Source organism: Muntiacus reevesi, chromosome 3 (genome assembly GCF_963930625.1).
Source record: "Muntiacus reevesi chromosome 3, mMunRee1.1, whole genome shotgun sequence".
Lineage (NCBI taxonomy): Eukaryota > Metazoa > Chordata > Mammalia > Artiodactyla > Cervidae > Muntiacus > Muntiacus reevesi.
In genome coordinates, this window is record NC_089251.1 from 57649432 (window position 1) to 57676833 (window position 27402).

General features: G+C 42.0%; 1 protein-coding gene across 1 annotated transcript; it reads right to left on the reverse strand.

Moving 5' to 3' along the window:
* Positions 1-566: 566 nt before the first annotated feature.
* POLR1B (RNA polymerase I subunit B) lies at positions 567-25572 on the reverse strand. Its single transcript, XM_065929184.1, has 15 exons — positions 25338-25572; positions 23469-23636; positions 22475-22621; positions 20448-20580; positions 19472-19608; positions 18069-18292; positions 17202-17373; positions 15609-15780; positions 14225-14506; positions 12999-13132; positions 10327-10497; positions 9623-9779; positions 3862-4058; positions 2998-3251; positions 567-2096 (listed from the first exon to the last, which is right to left on the reverse strand). Exons 1-15 carry the CDS (start codon positions 25512-25514, stop codon positions 1214-1216), a joined length of 3408 nt encoding a protein of 1135 aa, XP_065785256.1. The 5' UTR covers positions 25515-25572; the 3' UTR covers positions 567-1213.
* Between the last annotated feature and the right edge of the window lie 1830 nt (positions 25573-27402).

Genomic DNA, 27402 nt, shown 5'->3' on the forward strand with positions numbered 1-27402 from the left:
CTATATTCTATTTTCCTATTATAACTATAGATACATAGCATATAGCTGAGTTGGGTGTGTATAGCTGTTCCCACTCTACAGTAGTTTATTCCAAAAGATACTAATCATTCTTGCATTCAGATATTTCCTCAGTAAATTGTTTTATACAAACTATCCATTCATAGATGTTAATATATTTCATATCATTCCATGTTGAATATAGCTCTTTTAGATATATTTTTGTTACAGTCACGTAAGTATAAAATTCAATTTTGAGTTATATCTTTTTATGTGTTTTAGCAACCATTCACTCATAGACATGTTATATACAGATTCAATATTATCACTCCTTCAGTAAATACAGGCTTCCCTGATAACTCAGTTGGTAAAGAATCCGCCTGCAATGCTGGAAACCTGGGTTCAATCCCTGGGTTGGGAAGACTCCCTGGAGAAGGGAAAGGTTACCCACTCCTGTATTCTGGCCTGGAGAATTCCACAAAGAGTCGGACATGACTGAGCAACTTTCACTTTCAATAAAGTGTTTTTTTGTTATACAAAGACTCAGTTTCTGGAGACACACATCAATCTTTTGAATAACTTTTTATGGAGAGATATATTAATTTGTGTTCTATCCATAGTCCAGAGCATAGATGTCAGGTTCTGTGTTCTTACCATAAAAACACCAAAAAGAACCCAAAGGGGCACAAGGAAACTTGGAGGTGATGTTTATTACCATGACTGTTGTGATCATTCACAGGTGTGTGCTTATGTTCAAACCCACTTATATACATTAAACGTGCACTTTTTGTGTAAACATATACTTCAATAAAGCTGTTAAAAATTTCTACCTTCTATTTTTTAATGTAAGAAAATATAAAATTACATAGATGCTTACACTGTGTTTATATTGAACTGCTCTGCTCTACATGGACAGATAGATGTTTGACAGTCACTGCCTGCTGAAAGCAGGATGCAGAGAACCTGGGGTTAAACACTTTCCCCTGAATATCCTTTTATTTGTCAGCATATGATTTTTAAAGAATAAACATAGTGAAAGTCACCTTCAGTAGTTATACTAGAGCAACTGAGAAAGTCTGCCTTCTGAGTGGCCAGGTCTTGATTGAGAGCTCTGACAACCATGAAAAACTCCAGAGTAATAACTATTAATAGCCTCACCAGAACGACACCTTGTTTTAATCTGATAGCAGTCTTGACCCAAGAGACCTGCGTCAGGTTAAACGATGTCCAGCTTCACTTTGATGTTCATAGCTGCCAGTTCAGCTACAAAATACCGAAAGACGTAAGGCACGGAGACGGTGTCGATGGTGTCACTGCGGTTACACAGGGCACAGTTGTACTTCCTGTTGCGCAGGGCGGACCACGATGGGGGCGGCTTCTCCAACAGCGGAGAGAGCAGACTGCCACACTTCACACACACGTGGGCCACTGACCGATCCGAGCAGTTGAAGAGGCGGTCATGGAGGAGAAAAGATGTACCATGAGCTAAAAGGGCGTCCCGCTCCATTTCCCCAAAACGGATTCCACCCTGGACGTTTCTCCCCCCTATAGGCTGGTTAGTGACTTTGTCTCGGGCTCCTGTGGTCCTCACTTGGAATTTGTCGGAGACCATGTGGCGTAAACGCTGGTAATAGACCACGCCTATGAAGATGTCTGCTTCTAGCTCCAGCCCACTAATGCCGCTGTACAACCTCTCGGTGCCATAGTAGTTGTAGCCAGCGGCCTTCAGCATCTCGCCAAAGTATTCCAGGGCTGAGTTCTCCTCTGAGAAGGTGAAGGGGGTCGCGTCGTGGCAGAGTCCGTGCAGAGCTGCGGACTTGCCAGCCATGCTCTCGATCAACATGCCTATGGTCATGCGGGATGGAAAACCATGGGGGTTGAACAGAATGTCAGGGACCATCCCGCTCTCGGTGAATGGCATGTCCTCCACTGGCCACAGCCTACTCAAGATGCCCTTCTGCCCGTGACGACTGGCGAACTTATCCCCAATTGTTGGGTTCCGGGGGACTCGCATCGTGATGCACACACACTTGAACTTGCCATTTCCGGTATCATTGCTGCACACTTTGATGTTATCCACAACACAGTTTTCTTTACTCCTAGGAAAAAGTAAACCGGACAGAATGTCAAAATATTTGTTAAAATGAATAGAGGGTGCCTTAGAATGTGACTGTATTTGGACATCGGGGCTTTAAAAAGGTAATAGAAGTTAATAATGAGACCATTAGGCTGGTCCCTCCCGAATGCAATCTAATAACTGGTGTCACCATAAGAAGAGGAAATTTGGATACAAGGAGACAAGAGAGGTACACGTGCACAGGAAAAAATACCATGTGCGGACAAGGAGAAGGCGGCCACTTGCAAGCTAAGAGGCCTTGGGAAACCAAACCTGCCTTCACCTTGATCTGGGACTCTGACCCTCCACAACTGTGAGAAAATAAATTTCTGTTGTTTAATAAACAAATGTCCAGAGATACTTTTATTGATATATTAATATTTAGTGCTTCATATGGATATTTGCAAAAATTATTCTTACCTCTATTCTTCACTACAAATACAGCTGGTATCCCTAAAAATACTTATGGACAGGGCTATTGATTATATTCACTACAGAACTGTGATTGTCTGAAAGAACAGTACTAAGAAAGGCGGCTAAGACCTAAAAAAATCCAGTTTTAGTAACAGGGATAATGAATTCAACTTTTTAGCTAAGACACATTATTAACAACATGCCTGAGAGAGATGATCAAGTTTGAATAATAACAGTTGTAAAATAAATCACAGATAACTCATCAGATGTAACAGACTGACAAGAAAAGTAGGAAAACAAAGGCAGTACAACAGACCACAGAACTTCATCTAAGAAAGTCCATTCAGTTAATAACTAAGCTACCCCTTTTATTTACTCCAAAAATTCTGTTGACAAACAACATTCACTGACTTCCAGAGATTTCACTGAGAAATAGTCCATAAGAAACAGCCCCGGGTATGCAAACTTACTTATAGTACATCACAAAGCCTTCCCCGGTGTTGAGGTTTAGGTAGCTGTAATATGGATCTCCATACTTCAGCTGTGCTCCAATAAATGGCAATCCATCATCGTCTAACTTCTGCAGAACCCGTGGGTCTCCAGGTTTGACTCCAAAGACCAGACTATCATCTCCTTGTTTAATTTTTTCAGACAGATCTATGAATTCAGACTTGTAGACACTCCCATGGGCAAAGCCTCGTTCCCAAGAGGCCTTATTCACAATCTGTGAAGTCAGAGGATCATTAATTTAATAGACTGAGGCCAAGTAAGGGTTTTCAAAATAAAGCTGGTTAGCATTATAACTGGTTTAGGATAACTGGCATTTTATTTATTTATTTTTTTGGCATTTGATTTTAAAACTCCACATCTCCCAAATCACCTATTAAAATCCAGACACAGATAGATGACTTAGAACCCAATCATGCATAAATATAAAAAGTAGATATTTCTAAGACTACATTCATTTGACATCTACTTGTACTGTGCACTCAAATATGCAGGCTATGTGCATATGAAATATCTAGTGATATCCCTCAAAGTTTGTCACTTTTTTGCAGGGTGGGAGGCCTTGCTGAGCATCATATGGGATCTTAGGTCCCCAACCAGGGACGGAACCTGTGCCCTCACCACTGGGAGGACGGAGTCTTAACCAATGAACCGCCAGGGAAGTCCCCTTGTCACTTTTAACTTAGACCAGGCATTAATTAATAGAACATTCATACACCAAATACTAGGTGCTCAGGCACATAAGAAATACTCCTTCAGTGATCTGATAGTAAACAGAGAAGTTAAAAATGAGAAAGGGTGGAAGTACATCTCTGGGCAGCACTTACCATGGCATCTTCCATATCGTAGCCAGTGTAAGAGATAACAGCAACAATGGCATTTGTTCCAATGGGATAGTTGTCCATGTCATAATAATCATACATGTACGGTCTTACTAAAGGGCTCTGTGGAGTCTGAAGACGATATAGTTTATTATCTGATCGATTTTGAAAAGTAAGAAGTGGAAAGCCCATGGTCTGCTTACCTACAAAGGGAAAAAAAAATTAACATTTTGTTTTTTTCCCCCTTGATGTTAAAGATAACATATAAAATTGGAAACCAAACATTCATCATAAGGCTATGAATAAATGAGTAAGTCATGCTGGTTATGTTTACTACAGACTAATACCTGGTGTGAAAGTGAAGTAGACAAATGTGTCATGAACATGACCCAACCATGAAAACAATGCTGAGTGAGAAAAAGTAGGGAATGACATTTACTAGGATATATTTGTGTACATTTGCCATACAATCCGAACAGTTCTAGAACTAGTTTATGGAAATGTATAATGTAAAAAAAGCATAAAGAGAGAATTTAAAGGATATATACAAAACTACGGGCTATTACCACTACTGGTGGGAGAGGGGTGATAGTAACTATTATATAATTAGATTACTTTCTTGCACAGACATCCACCTACCCACACACACATACAGAACAAAATGTCAGTATTTAACTGGGTGGTCAGGTACAGGATAGATAAGTTTCTTTTTTGTAGTTCCTTACAGTACAGAGAATCAATTCAAAACAAAATGATTTTAAAAAGTAAAATAGATAAATATATAATAGGGGAACTTTTAAAAAACAGAAAAGGAGATTTGCAGCTTCCAGTAAGAGAGGGCTACTCCTACAATATCACTCTCAACATGGATAAGTAAAAGATCCAGAAGAAAAATGAAAGCCAATTACATACATACACATACTAGCTGAAAGCACTGGAATGTAATGTTGCTCAGTCGAGTCCGACTCTTTGCAACCCCGTGGACTGGAGCCTACCAGGCTCCTCTATCCATGGGATTCTCCAGGCAAGAATACTGGAGTGGGTTGCCATTTCCTTCTCCAGGGGAATCTTCCCGACCCAGGGATCGATACCCAGGTCTCCTGCATTGCAGGCAGACGCTTTAACCTCTGAGCCACCAGGGAAGCCCTGGAATGTAACCACAGGTAGTTACAAACTAGAGAGGGATTAACTCTTGGACAAAAGGAACTGCGATGAGTGAACTTCCAGTTTTCTCAGTTTTGAATGTTTTGTTTTTTATGTTTTGTCTGATGGCCCAGTCAGAACAGCAGTCCAAATCTTTGGTGGACTCCAGAACTATGCAGGGTGGGATAGATATAAGCAGTCCAGCTAAGGCTAAAGAGCACATTTCAACCACTGGTAGCTTGCTTCCAGAAATCTAAAAACCAGCCCTCTCCAGAGGAACAGAAGAGAATCCACTTTTTTGTTTTCCTTTGACTACATGGCTTGCAGGGTCTTAGTTCTTCACCTAGGGATTGAACTTGGGCCCCAGAAGTGAAGGCACTGGGTCCTAACCATTGGACCACCCCGGAATTCCAGTCTTTACCACATATTTTCCATCTACAATACAATCCAGTATTACTAGCCATGCAGAGAAACAGGAAAACATGACCTAGACTCAAGAAAGATGCAATCAGTGGAGACTGATCCTGAGACGATCCAAATGTTGGAATTGGCAGGTAATGACTTTAAAATACCTCTTACAACTGTGCTCAAAATGTAATGGAAAATACTTCCACAATGAATGGAGATCAGAATCTCAGATAAAATAGGAACTACAAACATGAAACAAATGGAAGCTCGAGGCTAAAAAATTTAAGTATCTGAAATAAAAATTCAGTAATGAGAGAAAAGTCAGTGAATATGACAAATCAATAAAATGAACCAATCTGAAGGAGAAAGAAAGAAAAAAAACATGGAAGAAGAGAACAGAAATTCAACAGCTTATGGGACAATATTAATAACTTATTGACTGGAGACGTATTAGTATGTCTTTTGTTACCCAAATGTTATTTACCAGAGACATTTCAATATTAACTTACATAACAAACCATCGGCCACACGCCTTAGTTTCTGCAAAAGTCCTCCGGTCAATAATGTGTTAAAAGGCTTTACATATATGATGCATAACAGACATCTCAGGACATGAGACAGAAACAGTATTTCTAGAAATAATGACAGAATATCTTATAGATTTTACTTAATTTTTTAAAACAGGTTTAGGAAGATCAGCAAACTCCAAGCAAGATAAATACAAACAGCAACATATTTAGGCATATCACAGTCAATCAGCTTACATACCAAAAATAATGGGAAAATCTTAAGGACAGAAGAAAAATAAATAACACTATAATCAAGCAAACAATAATACACATAACCACTGACTTCTAATTAGAAATGACAAAGATCAGAGCATAACAACATCTTTTAAGTGCTGGGGGTGGGGGGAACCCCGAAGATCTGTCAAATCAGAATTATATATCCAGTCTCTCCAAGTGAAGATGAAATAAAGACATCCTCAGAAATGAAAACTAAGAGAATCTGCAGCCAGCAGCCTGCAGCTATAAAAAATGTTAAAGAGAAGTTGTTCAGGCTGAAAATTTCAGGCTGAAATGACACTCCATGAAAACTTGAATCACCAGGCACAAATGAAAGAAAGCACTAGAGATGATAATGACGGGTGATCACATGGTTTGTACTCTTAACAAATCTAATCACAGGACCCCAGGCAAAACCAAACTGATGGACATTCTACAAAATAAATTTATCTTTTTCTTAAAAATAAGGTAAGACAGACAGTTAAGGCTAAAGATCTAACTTAAAGAACTAAAGAGACAAGAGAACTGAATATAACATGCTGCTACCCAGGGAAAAATTTCCACAAACTTTATTATGCTATAAAATAATATAATAATATTATTGTTAAGTTTCCCAATATTAGTAATTGTCCTTGGTTATGTAAGTAATCATGGTAATCCAAGTCTATGCCCCAACCAGTAACGCTGAAGAAGCTGAAGTTGAACAGTTCTATGAAGACCTACAAGACCTGCTAGAACTAACACCCAAAAAAGATGTCCTTTTCATTATAGGGGACTGGAATGTAAAAGTAGGAAGTCAAGAAACACCTGGAGTAACAGGCAAATTTGGCCTTGGAGTACAGAATGAAGCAGGGTAAAGGTTAACACAGTTCTGCCAAGAGAATGCACTGGTCATAGCAAACACCCTCTTCCAACAACACAGAAGACGCTACACATGGACATCACCAGACGGTCAACACCAAAATCAGACTGATTATACTCTTTGCAGCCAAAAACTGAGAAGCTCTATACAGTCAGCAAAAACAAGACCGGGAGTGGACTGTGGCTCAGATCATGAACTCCTTATTGCCAAATTCAAACTTAAACTGAAGAAAGTGGGGAAAACCACTATACCATTCAGGTATGACTTAAATAAAATCCCTTATGACTATACAGTAGAAGTGAGAAATAGATTTAAGGGACTAGATCTGACAGATAGAGTGCCTGATGAACTATGGATGGAGGTTCGTGGCACTGTACAGGAGACAGGGAGCAAGACCATCCCCAAGAAAGAGAAATGCAAAAAAGCAAAATGGCTGTCTGAGGAGGCCTTATAAATAGCTGTGAAAAGAAGAGAAGCCAAAAGCAAAGGAGAAAAGGAAAGATATACCCATTTGAATGCAGAGTTCCAAAGAATAGCAAGGAGAGATAAGAAAGCCTTCCTCAGCGATCAATGCAAAGAAATAGAGGAAAACAACAGGATGGGAAAGACTAGAGATCTCTTCAAGAAAATTAGAGATACCAAGGGAACATTTCATGCAAAGATGGGCTCAATAAAGGCCAGAAATGGTATGGACCTAACAAAAGCAGAAGATATTAAGAAGAGGTGGCAAGAATACACAGAAGAACTGTACAAAAAAGATCTTCACGACTCAGATAATCACAAAGATGTGATCACTCACACTCACCTAGAGCTGGACATCCTGGAATGTGAAATCAAGTGGGCCTTAGGAAGCATCACTATGAACAAAGCTAGTGGAGGTGATGGAATTCCAGTTGTTATTTCAAATTCTAAAAGATGATACTGTGAAAGCACTACATTCACTATGTCAGCAAACTTGGAAAACTCAGCAGTGGCCACAGGACTGGAAATGGTCAGTTTTCATTCCAATCCCAAAGAAAGGCAATGCCAAAGAATGCTCAAACTACCACACAATTGCACTCATCTCACACGCTAGTAAAGTAATGCTCAAAATTCTCCAAGCCAGGCTTCGGCAACATGCGAACCATGAACTTCCTGATGTTCAAGCTGGTTTTAGAAAAGGTAGAGGAACCAGAGATCAAATTGCCAACATCCGCTGGATCATCTAAAAAGCAAGAAAGTTCCAGAAAAACATCTATTTCTGCTTTATTGACTATGCCAAAATCTCTGACGGTGTGGATCACAACAAACTGTGGAAAATTCTGAAAGAGATGGGAATACCACACCACCTGACCTGCCTCTTGAGAAACCTCTATACAGGACAGGAAGCAACAGTTAGAACTGGACATGGAACAATAGACTGGTTCCAAATAGGAAATGGAGTATGTCAAGGCTGTATATTGTCACCCTGCTTATTTAATTTATATGCAGAGAATATCATAAACACTGGGCTGGAGGAAGCACAAGCTGGAATCAAGATTGCCGGGAGAAATATCGATAACCTCAGATATGCAGAGGACACCATCCTTATGGAAGAAAGTGAAGAGGAACTAAAGAGCCTCTTGATGAAAGTGAAGGAAGAGAGTGAAAAAGCTGGCTTAAAGCTCAACATTCAGAAAGCTAAGACCATGGCATCCAGTCCCATCACTTCATGGCAAATAGATGGGGAAACAGGGGAAACAGTGGCTGACTTTATTTTTGGGGGGCTCAAAAATCACTGCAGATAGTGACTGCAGCCATGAAATTAAAAGACACTTGCTCCTTGGAAGGAAAGTTATGATCAACCTAGAGAGCATATTAAAAAGCAGAGACATTACTTTGCTAACAAAGGTTCGTCTAGTCAAGGCTATGGTTTTTCCAATAGTCATGTATGGATGTGAGAGTTGGACTATAAAGAAAGTTGAGTGCAGAAGAATTGATGCTTTTGAACTGTGGTGTTGGAGAAGACTCTTGGAGTCCCTTGGACTGCAAGGAGATCCAACCAGTCCATCCTAAGGAGATTAGTCCTGGGTGTTCACTGGAGGGACTGATGTTAAAGCTGAAACTCCAATAGTTTGGCCACCTGATGTAGAGAGTCGACTCATTGGAAAAGAGTAGGGAAAGCTGGGAAAGAATGAGGGCAGGAGGAGAAGGGGACAACAGAGGATGAGATAGTTGGATGGCATCACCGACACAATGGACATGGGTTTGGGTGGACTCGGGGAGTTGGTGATGGACAGGGAGGCCTGGCGTGCTGGTTCATGGGGTCGCAGAGTCGGACACGACTGAGCAACTGAACTGAATTATGTAAGTAGACCACGCTGTTGTTAGGAAATACATAGCAGGATGTTCAGGGGGTAAAGGAGCAGCTCACTTTCCAATAGGAAACAGTGCAAATGAGGCAAAATCTAGGTATAGGGTCTATGGAAGTTCTTTGTACTATTCTTATAATTTTTAGCTTTTCTCTGAGTTTGAAGTTATCTTTATCTCAGTGTTAAAAACTGCAGTCCATTTTCTTTTGTGACCATCACCACTCTGTGCTCTGTCTTACCCATCTGGCACTGGTACATGTTTCTTGGACTCTGGTTGTGATCTGAGAAAGGGATGAAGTTGGCGATCACACTCAGCAGGCTGTGAGGGAAGAGCTCCTGGTGCGTGGTGACTCCGGCCAGAACCTCATCCTCGAAGATGGCAACATTCATGAAGAGCTGCAAAGAGGAAGGGCCAGGAAGTTCAAGGCACAAGGTAACTGTGACTGCTAACACGTATTAGCTCTTACTATTGATCAGAGTTTAAGAAAACCTTCCCACCCACCCAGTATCATGAACACTGAAGGAATGCACAGTAAGAAATAACACGTCTTAAACATCTCATTCTAAATCTACCCTGGTCCAGCTATGAAGGGGGATAGGAAGGAGGAAAAATTTTTTATAAGTAGCACAAAGTCTAGAGTTTTGCAACTACAGAGATTTAAGCAAAGATTGTGAGTGATTTTAGTGGAATGTTCCAGTCTCACCACCCAAGGAAGAGCCGGGTACAAAGAAACATGGGGAGCTGAGTGGGCTGGGAAAGGCAGCTGAGGAGACCACCAACCCTCTCAGGTTTGATGAGCATGAAAACTGCTTCATGTTGATCACAGAGGAAGCAGAAAATAAACTGTGACTTTCTTTCAAATTCCTGTCATGATAACTGTAACACTTTAACAGTTATTGAGTCTCTGAAAGTTGCATATTATATAATCACAGGGGTCTATACCTGTTCCATAGTTCCAATCAGTTCTTCTTTGCCTAGTTCCAAGTTCTGCACTGGCCGCACCAGTCGACAAGGAGTGGTAAAAAGATACAATCCTGGGTATAGACTTGGTTTTCCTGTCATGGGGATCAGGGCCACCTCCATCCAGGGAGGGATTCTTTTTTCTCTCAATACCTGTTTTCAATAAAAAGAGGGTTCAATGAAGAATAAGTGACGTCTATCCCCCTGCCACCTAGGAGGTGGGTACAGTGGAGGAGATCTAACATGAAAAGCAATATCTTGAAAGTTTTGCAGGTGACACACCTAGTACCCTGCCAGCCTCAGCCCCCCACAGATGGCTATTCACCCCACATTGAGAGCTGGCAAAAGCCCTCCTTTCTTGGGGACTCAATCTCACTATCAGGGAAACTAGTAACAACTGAGACTGAGCAAAAGGCAAACCAAGAATGTGTGGGTAAACACAGTACGTGAAATTCTATTGGCTGATGTCTAAAATATAAGATCACCTGTGTTATTTTAAAATGTACTCAATGAAAAAGCCCTTCCACTAGGCAACTAAAAAACAAACAAAAAAATCTTCTATGAATGCTTGGGTGAAAGGAGAAATACTAAAATCACAGAAATGTGAAAAAAAATAATGAAATCTGTACAGTAGAACTTACGGCAATAAGTATAACATATATTTAAGTATATATAATACTTAAATATATAATGTATAAGTAGAACTTATATATTTACAGTTAAATATATTATTAATAAAATGAAAGAATAAAAATAAATGAACTAATTCTTAGCCCAAAAGGTAAACAACAAAGTACAAGAAATCAAAGATAAAATCTGAAATTAAAGAAGCAGAGTACAGAAAAAGGTTCAAAGTAATAAAGCATTTTTAGTTCTTCTCATGTAATTGAGAAGGGGATGGGTATTCTTTTTCCTTGCAGGGAAAGCAAGGGTATGAATATACTAAGTAAAAAAAAGCAAAGGGGGGAGAAGCATGGAAACAAAATTTTAAAACCATAAGCCTGCTTTGCATATCTCTGAAACCAAAATGAAATGGATAAAATGCAGGTGACCAGAACAGACCTCAGCAGAGTAGAAAACTTCAAGACCAACTTCTGTATTAGACATAAAGGTATCAAGGAGCTGCCCCAAAGAGCACACTAGAGCCAGACGGCCTCACAGGTGAATTCTAGAAGATCTAAGACCAGAGGACTCACTGCTGCACAAACTGCTTCAGGGCACTGAACACCAAGGAAAACTTTCTAACGCTTTTTATCAAGCAGAAATTTGTGAATGTCGATTTTTAAAAAAATCTTAAATAAAATTGAGAAAGTATCCATATTTATTAGGTATTAAAATAATAACCAAGTGGGATTTATTCCAGGAATGGAAGGTTATTCATCTTTATTATTAAAGAATGATCTTTGTCAGGGAATGAATATAATACTTTTAATATGTCTAAGGAGAAAATCTCACAATTTTTTTCTCCATAGGCGAGGTATACACACAAAAGAATCGTGCATGGGGACTAAAGAACACAATCTCAAAGTGATCAGGTAACAGCAGCAGCCAGGAGCCCAGCCTGCATTGAGTGCCTCGTGAAATGATATCCTGAGTCTCATCATAAGAAAGCTACATACATCAAGAGACAGTGTACACAATTTGGCCCATACTCTTTAAAAACAAAAAAGTGAGACATTAAAGGCTGAGGAACTGTCTTAGTTTAAGGAAGATTGAAGAAACATGCCAACCACATGTAACATGGGATTCTGGACTGGGTCCCAGACAAAAAAAATCTGAGTATCAGCTGCAGACTTCACCAACCTGAGATTTTTTTAAAGTGCATTGTGGTTAATAAAGAGAAAATCCTTGTTCTTAGAAAATATACACTGAAATCTTCATGGAAAAGTGGACATGTCTGTACACCGCCTTCAGATGGTTTGGAAATAAAATGTACCTAGTATTTATAGAGCATACAAATGATAAAGCACATGGGGGAAAACATAGCAACTGGTGTATCTGGGTAATCGGCATATGTGAGCTCTCTATGCTGCTCAAACATGCTTTCAGTGTAAAACTATCAAAGTAAAACAATGAAAAAACTGAAAAACAAATAAAAAACCCAACTAAACAGGACAGAGCATAAACTACAAATTCATCCTACTGCCAAACTCATGGCCATTATCTAAGCAACAAAGACTCTTTCCCAGAGAGAATTCTAAAGATTAGTTATTCAAAGAATGTTATTCTATTTGACTTTTTAAAAAAGTATTTCAAGAAACAGAAGGCAACCGGTTATAACTTCTACCTTGATTAATCAGCTTCAGTATTACTTGAAATATAAGTCCATGTTTTGAGATCCCCTATTTGCCACTAGTAATTACAAAGAGGAAAAAAAAAAAGCTAAAAATGTGTTAGAATAGTAGACTAGGGCCTCAATGAAACAAACCAAAAAAAAAAAAAAATGCATGTAGCTCAAATACCTGTCACTGACCCTAAGCGATGAGGTCAGTGTAACGCAAGATGCCAGAAGGACCATATGGGCAATTCCAGAATTAGCTTCTGACCTCCAACCCCTTGACACTCAATAATATCCTAGGGCTACCTCAACAACTAGAAAAGACATGAAAACCTAAGATGGAACGACAAAACAATTCACAGAGACTCAAGATCACCTTAAAATGTCGGAGAGAATCGGCAATGCCAGGGGCAATCTCCTTATCGGCCCAGCCAATCATGACGCCGTCCAGCAGGACAGGGTAGCAGTCACTGTACGGCCGATGTGGAGTTCCGTCAACTGGAGTGACCCCTGGTGAAGTGAACAAATGGAACGATCTCATCAGGATGCTTTCCCAACATTTAAAGTTCCCTTCAGATTCAACAACAGCTTTACCTTTCTAGACATCTAGTCACCTTGCCTCTAGACCAGAATGTTTTTATATTGCTTGAGGAAACATTTAAGTCTTTCACCAAGGACCCCCAGATCTAGGGTCTCTGGCTTTGAGGAGAGTAGCAGGGGGACAGGGGTATAAAGGAGGCTTTTTTCTGTACACCTTTTATATTTTTGTTTCTGAGTCAGGTAAACATATTAACTTTTCCCCCAAAATCTAATTATATTTGCTCATTATTCACACATCACAAATTTGCCAACTTGCTAAAATGTATCTGTAACCCCAGCATCAATACTAGCGGCGCTTCTCGCATCATTTGAGGACATCTAGTGAAAATTTTTGAGTCACCAGAAACATGTTTCTGGCTAAGGTCACACAAGTGGATGCACAGTTTCAGCTCATACTGCAAACAAGGGTCCTTTCTGCACTGTTCAGTGCTGTATTTTTTGCATCTTTGTGCTTGTGCTGTTTAAAATGTCCTTCAAGCACAGTGCCAAAGTGCTGGCCCCTAAGCACAGGGCTCTGCTGAGCCTTATGAAAAAACTGCATGTTAGATGAGCTTATAGTTACAGTGTAGCTAGCTGAAAGCTCAGTATTAATGAATAGACAATATGTATTAAATAAGGCATCTTTAAACAGAAACATGCATAAAGCAACGCTATCGATCCATCTGAAAATACTGTCATGAGAGGTATGCAGGAACCTAATCTCTTCTTCCCCAGGACCAATGACTCAGTGTCTGCTAATTCAGTGCCAGTGGTGACTTAAGAGAAGTACTGCAAATAACAAGAATCTACTCTAGTTAAGTAAAGAACACTCATCCATGAGCCGTCAACACCCTCTGAAGACAGCAGGTGCTTTACAGAATGGCACAGGTTATCCACAGTATGACACCATCACCCTTATATGAATTCTCTGCTCAAACCCCAGAGAAGCACAACTTAATAGCTCTGCACCTAAAACCCACACAAGCAAACACGACAGGCTGCTGACTGCCGCGCACCACCTACCCAAGTTGCAGAGTAGAGCCGGAATGGATGCTGTGTACACAGACTGTGTGACAACCTCACAGATGGCAGTCAGGTGGTTCATCAGACCACAGGGCTCCCCGTCAGGGGTGTGCACGGGACAAAGGAAGCCCCAGGACTCTGGCAGCAGCCTGCGCACGGTGGTGGTCCGCATTTTAGCAAAATCGGACCCTCTGTGCACACAGCGGAAATGGGAGAGATAGCGTATGAAGTTCAGCTTGTCAGCCACGACGCAAAGTCCAGAATCTTGTAGGAAGCCAAGACCTTAATAAAACAGACATCATTGAAAAATGGAATAAACTGAAAAAAAAAAGCCTATTTTTATTGGAGGCTCTGAAAAGACAATAAAACCTCAGGACACATTCGAGATCATGCATGCTCAGTCGCTAAGTTGTGTCTAACTCTCTGGGACCCCGTGGACAGTAGCCTGCCAAGCTCCTCTGTCCATGGGATTTCCCAGGGAAGAATACTGGAGTGGGTTGCCATTTCCTTCTCAGGGGATCTTCCAGATTCAGGCATCAGCAGGCAGGTTCTTAATCACTGAGCCATCTGGGAAGCCCACACTAGAGATCACAGAGTGGGTTATCACAAAGTTTACTCAGCTGTGGTGAGGGGAAGAGTTTACAAAAGAAAAAAATACAGTAAAAATCCCCAGATTTCACAAACTGTATTAGTCTTGACTGTTTCCCCATCTTCTCCATATGATCTCTACAGAAAAACATAAATAAGTAACAAAACAGCAAGTAATTAAACGGGATTCATCCGAGAGAGTTGTATAACACACAAGCACTTGTTAGCCCTTGAGGAATTTGTATCAGTATCATTTCCTTCAAAAAAAAAGATTTCTGGCCCTTCAATAGCCACTTTGTAAAGTTTTCCAGTTGTTCTGATACGACTGGTTTAGGGATGGGTGTGTCTAAAAACCCTCCCAGACCACCACCTAGTTAACCTTTCCTCAGAGATCTAAGCTGTCTCCGGTCTTCTAGAAGGAGGCACGAGAAATGCACTTGATCATTAAAATCAGATTTAAGCTATACAGACAACCTGTCTGAAGCCCTTCAGCCCAACATACACCTGTCAAAATTCACAACCTGAAATCGGTCTTTAATGAATGAGCAGCTCACTTTTAAAAAGAACCTCTCTCGGGACTTCCCTGGTAGTCCAGGGTTAAGACTCCGAGCTTCTACTGCAGAGGGCACAGGTTTGACCCCTGGTCAGGGAAGTAAGAACCCAGGTATCATGTGGTGTGGTCAAAAAACCAAACCAAAACAAAACAAAAAAACATCTCTCATGGCAATATACAAACTGACATTAAGCAAATAATTTGAAAATTGTAACAAAATGAAGCCCATATATTTCATTTCACCTGTTTTAGAACGTAGATTCCCAGTAGCAAGAAGGTATTCAAATGGTTTTGTAAGGTCTAGTCCCAGACTAAAAATCTTCATCAAATTTTCACTGTTTAAGGACACATTGGTCTTCTGAGACTTCTTGTCTATAGCTATTTTAATAGACACTAACCAAGCTTCCAATTTTTCCTGAAATAAGAAAAACAGTTTAATTTTTAGGTGTTTCAATTAACCACAAATTTCATATTTACTCAGTCCATGGAACTTTCCAGGCAAGAATACTGGAGTGGGTTGCCACTTCCTTCTCCAGGGGATCTTCCCGACCCTGAGATCGAACCTATGTCTCGTGCACCTCCTGTATTGGCAGGCGCATTCTTTACCATTGCATCACCTGGGGAGTCCTAATTATTGATAACGGGAGATTTTTACTTCAGTCCTCTCCATCTTTCCTGTCATTATGTTATCTCTTAGATTAAATTCTTTTTAGGGATAATATTAAAAATATAAAATGCTATCCAATCAACTTTCTTATAAAATTATTATAACATTGTCTCCCTAGACACAGACAGACACTCAGAGTTTTCATTATTTACAGTAATCACGTCCTACAATGTCTCTGTGAACAATGCACAGAACCCTTGCTCCCAGAGGAAATGCAGGGTCAGATGTCAGTTGAGTTTTCATTTACTGACAACATCTTTGTCAACTGATCAACAACATGACCTTGTTTTCTGTGTTTGTGAACAGACATCTTAGTTTACACTGTTGATTCTTTACCACTGAGCTCAGAGCAAACAGCACCATAACTCATGCCTGCACAAAGTGTGTCCAACACAAGTGTTTTCACTATTAGGCAGGCATAACGCAGCCTTCTTGAGCTTAGGACCACGGAAAGGGACTTCGGCACTGAGCATGGGGGCCATTTTAAACAGCAAAATCACCAAAGAAGAGCAGAAAAATGTGGAAAACATGGCACTGAGACACTTGTTTACTGCTCATCAGGACTGAGCTGCGCCTCGTGCCCCAGAAGACTAACCCTTCAGCACTCTGTGCATGTCTGCAAATGACACGAGTGTGCCGCTAGTACTGATATTGCTGGGTCATAAATAAATGTTAGTGAGTAGCTGAATTTAATAGTACAGAATCTGTGAATAATGGGGACTGACTATAAGTGAGTATATTGGCCATTTACACTTCATCATTAATGTTATGACCAAGATTTGACAGTTTTTATTTAGCATCTATAAAGATACTAAAGAAAGTCCTGAACCTGCCATAAGCTAAGACCTCTGATTAAGTCCCTTACTGCTGCTGCTGCTGCTAAGTCACTTCAGTTGTATCCGACTCTGTGCGACCCCATGGACTGCAGCCTACCAGGCTCCTCCGTCCATGGAATTTTCCAAGCAAGAGTACTGGAGTGGGGTGCCATTGCCTTCTCCGCCCTTACTGCTAAACAAACAAAAAATAGAAGAAAAAAAAAAAAAACACAACCCCACCAAAAAAATGTTCAAACTAGGAATTATAAGCATGTAAGAAACAATACTGCTGAATATGGCCACACTATCCCACAAGAGGTAACAATGCTCCAGGGTGAAACAGCTTGCACTTACCTTCAGAAACATGAGGAAGAGCTGCCCAGGAGTTAGAACCTCCTGGTTCACTAAACTGTCAGGATTCTCCTCCATGCACTCTCCTTTGGCTAAAGCAAAGAGCTTCCGGGTCATGAGACAAAGCACATAGAACTTCTCAGTGTTGGATTTCAGGTGGATACAGATACACTGGCTGCCGAAAGAGAAAGCTTAAAACAATCCAGCTACTGATACTATTCGATGTCCTACTAACCAAGGTCCCCAATCCACATTTACCCCAGACGTCTTTAGCCACTTTCCAAAAACTGCTTTTCACTTTTGCTGGCAACATTAGCAAAAGAACAGAACAGACTCACAAAATCTAGAACTGTAGGGACAGGCCATAAGTGGCTATTTAAATTTAAATCAATTAAAATTAAATTAAAATTAAAAAAAGGACTCAGTTTCTCACTTGAAATGGCCCTGAATGTGACTTGTGTCTACAGATTGCTCAGTGGAGGACTACAGCAGGGCTCCTTTAAGAATTACACAGTGTATACAGAAGACAAAGTCCTAGCCTTGGGGAAATAAACAGACACAATGCCTGCAGCTTTCAGATAATGCAGAAAGAAAAACGATGTATATGCAGAAAAAGTAAGAAAGATGTTAATAAACTGGTGAGCTGGAAGTCTGAAGTTATTTCAACATAAAACCTTAAAAGTACAATATAAAACAGGAAGCTAGCAGGAGAAAGGTGAGGATGGCTGCAGGAACAAAGCTAGCCCCTATCTCGCTACACCAGAATCCCACCCCTAGGGCAATTCTGATTTCCAGATGACTCACCAGCCCCAAGTATATCCATACCGTAACCACAGACACCCTCCAACCCCAAGAAACAGTTTCACCTACTTGAACAGAAACTCTGCAGCTTGTTCGTTCGGGTACCAGTCAGGAAGGCTGAGTTTCACTCTGAAGCGCTCCCCCAGATAGTTAAGGACCTGTTTTTGTGTGGAACATCCCTCTTCCATTACGATCCTTAACATCTGAGAAACCGAGTTCCTAAAGAAAGAGTCATCCTCCTTTCCTTTGATGAGCTCCTGAAAAATCTGATAATCAGAAAAGCTGACGAGTGCCTAGAGAAGAAAGAAAGAAAAAAAAATTCTTTTAAAAAGATTCTTTAAAAAAAAAAATTTAATTAACTTATTTTAATTGGAGGTTAATTACTTTACAATACTGTGGTGATTTTTGCCATACATTGACATGAATCAGTCATGGGTGTACATGTATCCCCCCATCCCGAACCCCCCTCCCTACCTCCCTCCCCATCCCATCCTTCTGTGTTGTCCCAGTGCACTGGCCTTGAGTGCCCTGTTTCATGCATCAAACTTGGACTGGTCATCTATTTCATATATGGTAATATACATACTTCATCTCTCAAATCATCCCACCCTCGTCATCTCCCACAGAATCTGAAAGTCTGTTCTTTATATCTGTGTTTCTTTTGTCGTCTCGCATATAGGGTCATCATTACCATCTTTTAAAATTCCATATATATGCAAAAAAGTTGTCTTCTCAAAATTGTTAACCATCTTTATCATTTAGTAATAGTTCTCTCCTATTTCTTTTTAAAACCCAAGAAAAATCAGTCCTCTACTATTGCTGAATCTAAGCTAACTCTTCAAAGTAAGGGTCACACTTGTATGGGAGACACCAAGATGTCCCAATCACCCTTCCCTCTTGGTACCCACAACCTTGGTCTCCTCTGCCTTGAACAGGGCTGGCCTGTGTGACCAAGGGAGTATAGCAGAGAAGCTGAAGTGTGACTCTAAGGCTGGGTTGTGACGGGCACTGCAGCTCCAGCCTCACTCTCCTGGTGAACTCTCTGGGGAAGACAGGTGCCTCAAGAGGCCCGTGGAAAGGCCTGTGAAGAGGATCTGAGACCTCCTGCCAAGAGCCTGCACTGACTTGCCAGCCATGCTTGATCGACCTCAGAAGGGGATTCACCAACCCCGGGCAATCCTTCTACACAAACAGCAGCCCCTACTGACATCTCATGGCAAACTGCTGAGACCCTGGCCAGAACTGCCCAAATCAGGGGCTACTTCCAAATTTCTGACTACAGAAAGAGAGAGAGAAATATTTAGTCATGTTTCTTTTTTTTTTTTTTTAGTCATGTTTCAACCACTGCATTTGGAGGTAACGTGTTATGGAGCAGTGGATATTAGCATAGCATGAATGCTGATGAGGATGACCTATCCATTTTGCACTTCCAACGATTCACTTCCTAACAAAAGAAATACACTCAGTCACACCTTAAGTGCAAATCCCAAAGGAAGAAAAAACAGTTCTTTCCGGTAAATAAAGTTCAGCATGACCGTGCCATTTTCCAAGTAGTGAAGGTTCATGTTGACAGCGGAATGCTCCTCTCTCACACAGTGCATTGACACTCCTGTTGACACAAACAGAGCAAATCATCAGAAACTCCCAACACTCCCATTAAGCATAGTATCCACGGCTATCATTAGAGGCTGATTTTTAGCTCAACTGTAAGAATAAACTGTTTAACTATAGGACTCCAGACTGCAAAATGCTATCTTGAGAAGCCAGGCCCTGTCATGGAGAGTGATCAAGCAGAGGTCACGTTGCTATCAGTCAGAGACCAAGGCGAATGCCATGGCCCCCTGAACTGGAAGAATTCAGAGGTCCAGACCCACCTCTGGCCAAGTCAGCCAGCTTTCAGTATCATAAGCAATAACATAAAAACCCATATTCAGGGGCTTCCCTGATGGTGGTGAAGAATCTACCTGCCAATGCAGGAGACATGGGTTTGATCCCTGAAATCTGGAAAGATCCCACATGCCACAGAGTAACTAAGCCTGTGAGCCACAGCTATTGAGCCCACATGCAGTAACTACTGAAGCCCATGGCACCCTAAGAGCCTGTGCAAAGTCACACAGAACCCCATGCACTGCAACTAGAGAGTATCCCCCACTCGCTGCAACTAGAGAAAAGCCTGTGCACCAACGAAGACCCAGCACAATAAAGAATAAATAAATAAAATAATTTCTTAAAAAAAAAAAAGTTTATTCAGTTTGAAAAAAAAAAATTGAACACAGTAGAAAGTAGGTGTTCCACTATGAATTTATAGCACAGAATTGCTTAACAGAAAAACAAACCAAAAATTATATATATGAGAGAAAAATATCAGACTCTACGTGGAAACATCTACTTTTAATAAAATATCTTAAATATTTCTGAAAGAACATTCCAAAAATCCCTGCAACTTACCATACTGAGTGTAGCCAGGCCCTCTGCTTTTCCACTTTGGTCTTACCATTGCAATGGGGAAATTTCTGCGAGGCATAATCAACATTCGGATGACTTTTTCAATGCCATTGATGATAAAATAGCCTCCCATTTCCTGCCAAAGAGATGAATTAAAAAATTTTAAACAAAGACATATAACTACCTGCAAATATGATACTGACCAAGGGCAAGTATCACACTCATTCCTAGTCAGATGTGCACAAGAAATGCCCTTGCTCAGGAAGAACTGTGGGTCCCTGGGAAACTGCTGACTTAATTAAATCTTCTCAGGCACATTAAAAAGGCTGTAGAGACTTGGGAGAAAAGTATGGAAGGAAATCATGGTACTTCCTTCGACCAGACAGGTTGGACATAATCTGCCACATTCTTATCCCTAAAATGATTAAATCCTTCAATGACATTAAAAACCAAAAACAATTTACTCCAAAAGTCTAAAGTTGAAAACAGTAATGATTTTGCTTCCACACAAGTATGGTTTCTCAAATAAGTTTAAAAACTTTTGACTGTATGAAAGCTCTGGAAATCAGAAATTCAGATAAGCTAAATAGGAAAATATTTTTAATAAGTTCCAGTTAATAACACATTTCTATAACATCACATAGGAGCTACTGTGAACTCGGCATGGGCTTCCCTGGTGGTTCATTGGTAAAGAATCCACCTGCCAATGCAGGAGACACAAGACGTAAGAGACGTGGGTTTGATCCCTGGGTTGGGAATATTCCCTGGAGGAAGAAATGGCAACCTGCTCCAGTATTCTTGCCTGGGAAATCCCACGGACAGAGAAGCCTGGTGGGCTACAGTTCATGGGGTTGCAAGAGTCAGACACGACTGAGTCCGCATGTGCGTACATGCACACACACACACACACACACACACACACACACACACGCAGTAGGTATATCATGCTGGGTGCTCTATGTCAGCACACGTGGGAGAACTACATGCCATCTTCAAAAGAGAAAACTGAACCTCAGGGAGATTAAACTTCCCAAAGGTGCACAAGGGGAAAGTGGAACAGCTGCCTGTCAAACCCAGATCTGCCACCAAAGGCCTCTTCCCACCACATAATACAGTCTCCCTGTTGTAGGCAGAGTCTGCACATCTTGATCACTTCAACCCAAGCCACCTAACAGAGCTGAAGAAAATGCTGAAGGGAGGGTTTATGAGGCATTTAATACATCCATAGACTTCGACTATAGGTAAAGCAGACATATTAGACAAGTCTTTTTTTTTTTCTTTTTATTTATTTATTTATTTATTTTTCCAGTGGGTTTTGTCAAACATTGATATGAATCAGCCATAGTAGACAAGTCTTGTGGGTTAAAATGTTGAGAGAGCTGTAAAAATTCAAATACATCTCTAAATATGTATCATTCCGAAAATTAGGGGAAAACCTACCAATTACCCCTCACCAATAGTAATATCCTCTAACTGGAGAGTTCTTTTTTTTTTTTTCAAATCACAAATAATGCTTTTAAGAATTTAGCTTCTTATAGTACTCACAAAACAGAAACTGACAAATGCATCTTGTTGTCATTTAAACATTAAGACATGTCCAACTCTGTGGCGCCATGGACTGTAGCTGGCCAGGCTCCCCTAGTCACGGGATTTCCCAAGCAAGAATACTGGAGTGGGTAGCTATTTGCTCCTCCTCTTTTTCCTTTTTTTGCTGATGCCACATAGCATGTGGGACTTAGCTCTCCCACCAGGGACTGAATCCACACTCTTGAAGTGGAAGCATGAAGTCTTAACCACTGGACCATCAGGAAAGCCCCTAGAGTGTTCTTTCTCATAGACTGTCTCATCTAAGACTTGTTATGAAGCCTACATAGAGCACAGACAAGACATCAAGGCCCTTGTTACCTGTCTAGAAATTAAAGCAGAGAAAGAAAACTGAACTCCCTGACAAGCTTTCTGTTCTCGCACTCCTAGTTCTGGCCCTTTCTACGGTCACCGGGTCTTTCAGGGCAGGGCTCCCCTGTAGGTACCTCTGCTTCCTCATGGTGCTCGATGAGGGCTTTTGGAGGAAGGTTGTATAAGTTGCAAAGCTTGGATTTCACCATGATGGGAACATGGCCCAGAAACTGCTTAATGACTCCTTTTGAGATTCCATTCACTGACCAGCTGATATCGGCCTAAATGAAAATGAGAGAGAGAGAGAGAGAGAGAGAGAGAGAGAAGTTAAAAAAAAAAAAGGGACTATCTAGATCTGTAGGAAATGAGTATTCTAGGGGAGGGAGACAGAGGGATGGACTGGGACTTTGGGGTTGGTAGATGCAAACTATTACATTTAGAATTGATAAACAACAAGGTCCTACTCCATAGCACAGGGAACTATATTCAATATCCTGTGATAAACCACAATAGAATACTGAAAAAAAAATGTATATAAAAAAGGATAGATGAGTTATTTTAAAAGATTAAGGCAGAGGACCATAAAATAAATGATTTTATGCTTTAGGTTTATTTTTTTTTCCATTTATTTTTATTAGTTGGAAGCTAATTACTTTACAATATTGTAGTGGTTTTTGCCATACATTGACGTGAATCAGTCATGGATTTACATGTGTTCCCCATCCTGAACCCCTCTCCCACCTCCCTCCCCATCCCATCCCTCTGGGTCATCCCAGTGCACCAGCCCCGAGCACTCGTCTCATGCATCCAACCTGGACTGGTGATCTGTTTCACACTTGATAATATACATGTTTCAGTGCTGTTCTCTCAGATCATCCCACCCTCGCCTTCTTCCATAGAATCCAAAAGTCTGTTCTATACATCTGTGTCTCTTTTTCTGTCTTGCATATAGAGTTATCATTACCATCTTTCTAAATTCCATATATATGCTATGCTTTAGGTTTAAAAGATGGGATCTCTGGGATGACAGCACTGAGAAAGCCAAATTCTGGTATAAACCATATTAGGCACTGGGCTTATTCAAAAAAATGTACAGTGTGTGAGTCGCATGCTGTCACTCATACTCACTGTCAGCTTTCCCCGGTAGGTGCTCCTCCGGCCTCGGCACTCTGCTGGATACACGTTGAGGTCTTTGCAGATGCTCCCTTTGGGAACGGCTGGAGGACTGATGACGGCATCCACGATGGTGAGAGAGATCCGCTCATCTTTGAAAGCAAATTCAAAGGGAGGGACGGCCTGAAATACAGTTGAGACAGTCAATTGTTTGCACTTTCAAGGCACTTTCTCTCGAAGACTCTTTCAAACCTCAAGTGTTCTACAAGCACTGATGGCTATCTTAATGCTAATGCGACACATCTAAAAAGAGCCAACACTACCTCTAGTCTACTCACATCCTCACTAAATACCTTAAACAGCATTAAGAAGATCTTTTGGTCTACTGACGGCTGGATTCTATAATAGGTTCTAGGGATAGAGCTGTTTATGAGACAAAGCTGTTCTCTGAACCAAGTACCTGACTTCAGTAGTGTGTATATGTTAATCCCAAACTCCTAATTTATCTCTGCTCCACATTTTTACTTTGTACCCTCTGTGTGCATATGTTGTTCAGTTGCAAAGCAGTGTCCCACTCTTTGAGACCCCATGGATTGTAGTCCCCTCAAGCGCTTCCTCAAGAATACTGGAGTGGGTTGCCATTCCCTCCTCCAGGGGATCTTCCTGACCCAGAGACTGAACCTGCGTCTCCTGCATTGCAGGCAGATTCTTTACCATCTGAGCTACCACAGAACCCATTTTAGCACAAACGTTCCTTGATCATCTTAACGCTGGACTCTTTTTCATTGTTTTAATAAATCCCAGGGTCAATTAACTTATAAGCAGATTTACAATTTTTCTCATAGACATGATACAATGAGTCCAGGCATGATAGAAATTATTTCCCATCAGACAAAAATATCTCATCTTTTGCAAACGGTTGAAGCAGTATTAATCTTCGAAGAAGCCTCGATGGCTCCCCCATTATTTGCAGAAGAGAGTTCAAGCATCAGAGACTGGCGCAGCTTTCAAGATTCTCTCCACCCCTCCCGCAGAACAAGCCCTACCCAACAAAAGCATAGAGTGGAGACCCCTGAGCTGTGCTCCTGTACTTCCCCTGGAAGGAACACACTCTTCTCTTGGATTCATGAGGTCCTGCCCTGGGTTAGCTGCACCTCCCTCCTCTGTGTCCCCGAAGTACCCTACATAGCCCCTTGGCAAGAGCATGGCTCTAGAGTACTGGCACTCACTGCCTTCACAGCTCCACCTGCTGCTGCTGCTAAGTCGCTTCAGTCGTGTCCGACTCTGTGCGATCCCATAGACTGCAGCCCACCAGGCTTCTCCGTCCCTGGGATTCTCCAGGCAAGAATACCGGAATGGGTTGCCATTTCCTTCTCCATCACATCTCCACCACCTCCACCCAAAACACGATCGTAAGCAAGAACTGTCTCTTACACAGGTCTGCTTCTCCCTCACTGTCAGAGCCCAGTGACCGGAGACACTGGGATGCTTACTAAATGAGACCCTACCCCATTATTTTCACCTGAAGCCTGCTACCATCATCCTCTAGACCAATCACGTTAGTTTGGAGTAAATGTTACTTAATGATGTTAGCAATCTCTTAAGGAGGACCAAAGGTTTCCCACCGAATCTCGCTTTAATACCTCACTGGCACCTTCCTCGTCATAGCCCGGCGCTGGGCCTGTGCCCCATTCCCCCATCTCCTGGATCTCTCCTTCCCTCTTCCAGGCCCCCAGCCTCACTCACCTCTCCCTCTTCTCCAGCGCCTCACACACCCCGCATCCCATCCGCCGCCAGGCCCCTTTGCTCCACCCGCCTGTAGCAGGGGCTAGCGGCGCGGGAGAACCCAGAATTGAGGAGCGCCTGGGAGGACGCCGGGCTCACCTGCACCGCGTGGCTGAGCCCCTCGCGCACAGCGTAGTTGAAAGACTCGACATGCGCCCGCGTCAGCTCCTGCAACGCTTGCTTTTGCTGCTCCCGCGGGATCCCGTAAGAGGGGTCGGTCAAGTGCTTTAGGCTGGGCCCACTGGGCAAGTTTCGCCACCGGCCGCCGGGATCCATGAGTTTGCCTGCACACTGGGCGACAGCGACTGCTCCACACGCGCCGGAAAGAATGCCCGGCGCCCAGCACCCACGACCTGCTGGGAAATGTAGTACCTCTGGGTCTGCCGGCTCTGGGTCCTCCGATTTTACAGGGTCGACTAGAAACTAATACTATGGAGCAAGTGGGCCGGTTCAAAACCCTGCAGAGCCGGAGAGCGGCGGATCGGCCCCGTCTCCTCTCTTCCGGCGTTCACCCGTGTAGATCTCCGCTCTCCACTCAGAAAGCGGAAATCCGCTCCACGGCCAGTTCCGCGTGTGAAATCTCCATCTTTCATTTGCGCTTTAGGACCGGCGGAGAGTGGTGTTCAAAGTCTTCCTTTTCTTTCCTAGACCACTTTGCGATCCAATACTGATGCAGACTCTCGGGGTGACAGCCAACCGGAGTCCTGGCTTCAAGGAGAAAGCAGTTGGGCACCAAACCGACTGCTCTCTACCCAAAGTCAGGAAGGTTCACCACTGGGACCATCTAGCGGTGGTCCACCCCCCATTAGCCCCTCTCCGCGTCGTCTAGACTCGAGTCTTGAGCGGGAGCCGGCGACGTGTGTGCAGGCGGGCGTCCTAGCCCTAAGATCCTGTAGTTATTTAGTCGCTAAGTCAAGTTCAACTCTGCGACCCCATGGACTCTAGCCCGCTAGGCTCCTCTCTCCATGGGATTTCCGGGGCAAGAACACTGGAAAAGGTTGCCATCCCCTTCTCCAGGGGATTTTCCTCAACCAGGGATCCGGGCATCTTAGTTCCCTGACCAGGGATCAAACCTGTGCCCCCTGCAATGGAAATAACCACTGGATCTCCAGGGATCCTTTGAGTCTCTGTAAATCCTATAATCCATTCATCTCCCTAGAAAAGGATTTATCGGAGACTGTCTGCAGCTGTCTTTCAGCTTAATCTTTCCTGTGTATGTGCGTTTAACAGCTCTATTGTGTACTGCGGTATAACTGACACACAATAAACTACCCCCATTTAAAGGGTACGCGCTGGTAAGTTTTGACTTAAGACCTAGATAGCATATTAAAAAGCAAAATAAATAAATAAATAAATAAAATAAAAAGCAGAGACATTACTTTGCTAACAAAGGTCCATCTAGTCAAGGCTGTGGTTTTTCCAGTGGTCATGTATGGATGTGAGAGTTGGACTGTGAAGAAAGCTGAGCTCTGAAGAATTGATGCTTTTGAACTGTGGTGTTGGAGAAGACTCTTGAGAGTCGCTTGGACTGCAAGGAGATCCAACCAGTCCATCCTGGGTGTTCACTGGAAGGACTAATGCTGAAGTTGAAACTCCAATATTTTGGCCACCTCATGCGAAGCGTTGACTCACTGGAAAAGACCCTGATGCTGGGAGGGATTGGGGGCAGGAGGAGAAGGGGACGACAGAGGATGAGATGGCTGGATGGCATCACGGACTCAATGAACTTGAGTTTGAGTAAACTCCGTGAGTTGGTGATGGACAGGGAGGCCTGCGGTGCTGTGATTCATGGGGTCGCAAAGAGTCGGACACGACTGAGTGACTGAACTGAACTGACATACACCCTGGGCTTCCGTGATGAAGGTATTATCACAATTAAGATAATGAATTCATTCACCACTTACAGAAATGTCCACCTGACCCAATTCCACCTTTACCTAGGTCGGTGGTAATTCTCATTCCTATATCAATTAAAAAAAATTATCTTCTGTTTCTTTCTTGTGTTTACACCATCAAATCTCCCAAGATGTGTGCAGTTGTGACCTAAATTCTGCCTTCTCTTCCTTTACAGTGACTGCTCTTTTTAAGAAAAACTCTCTTCCTCAATTCCCTTTCCCTTGGTCAGGAAGGCAGGAGAATGAAGGGATTATGACAGGTGTGATCA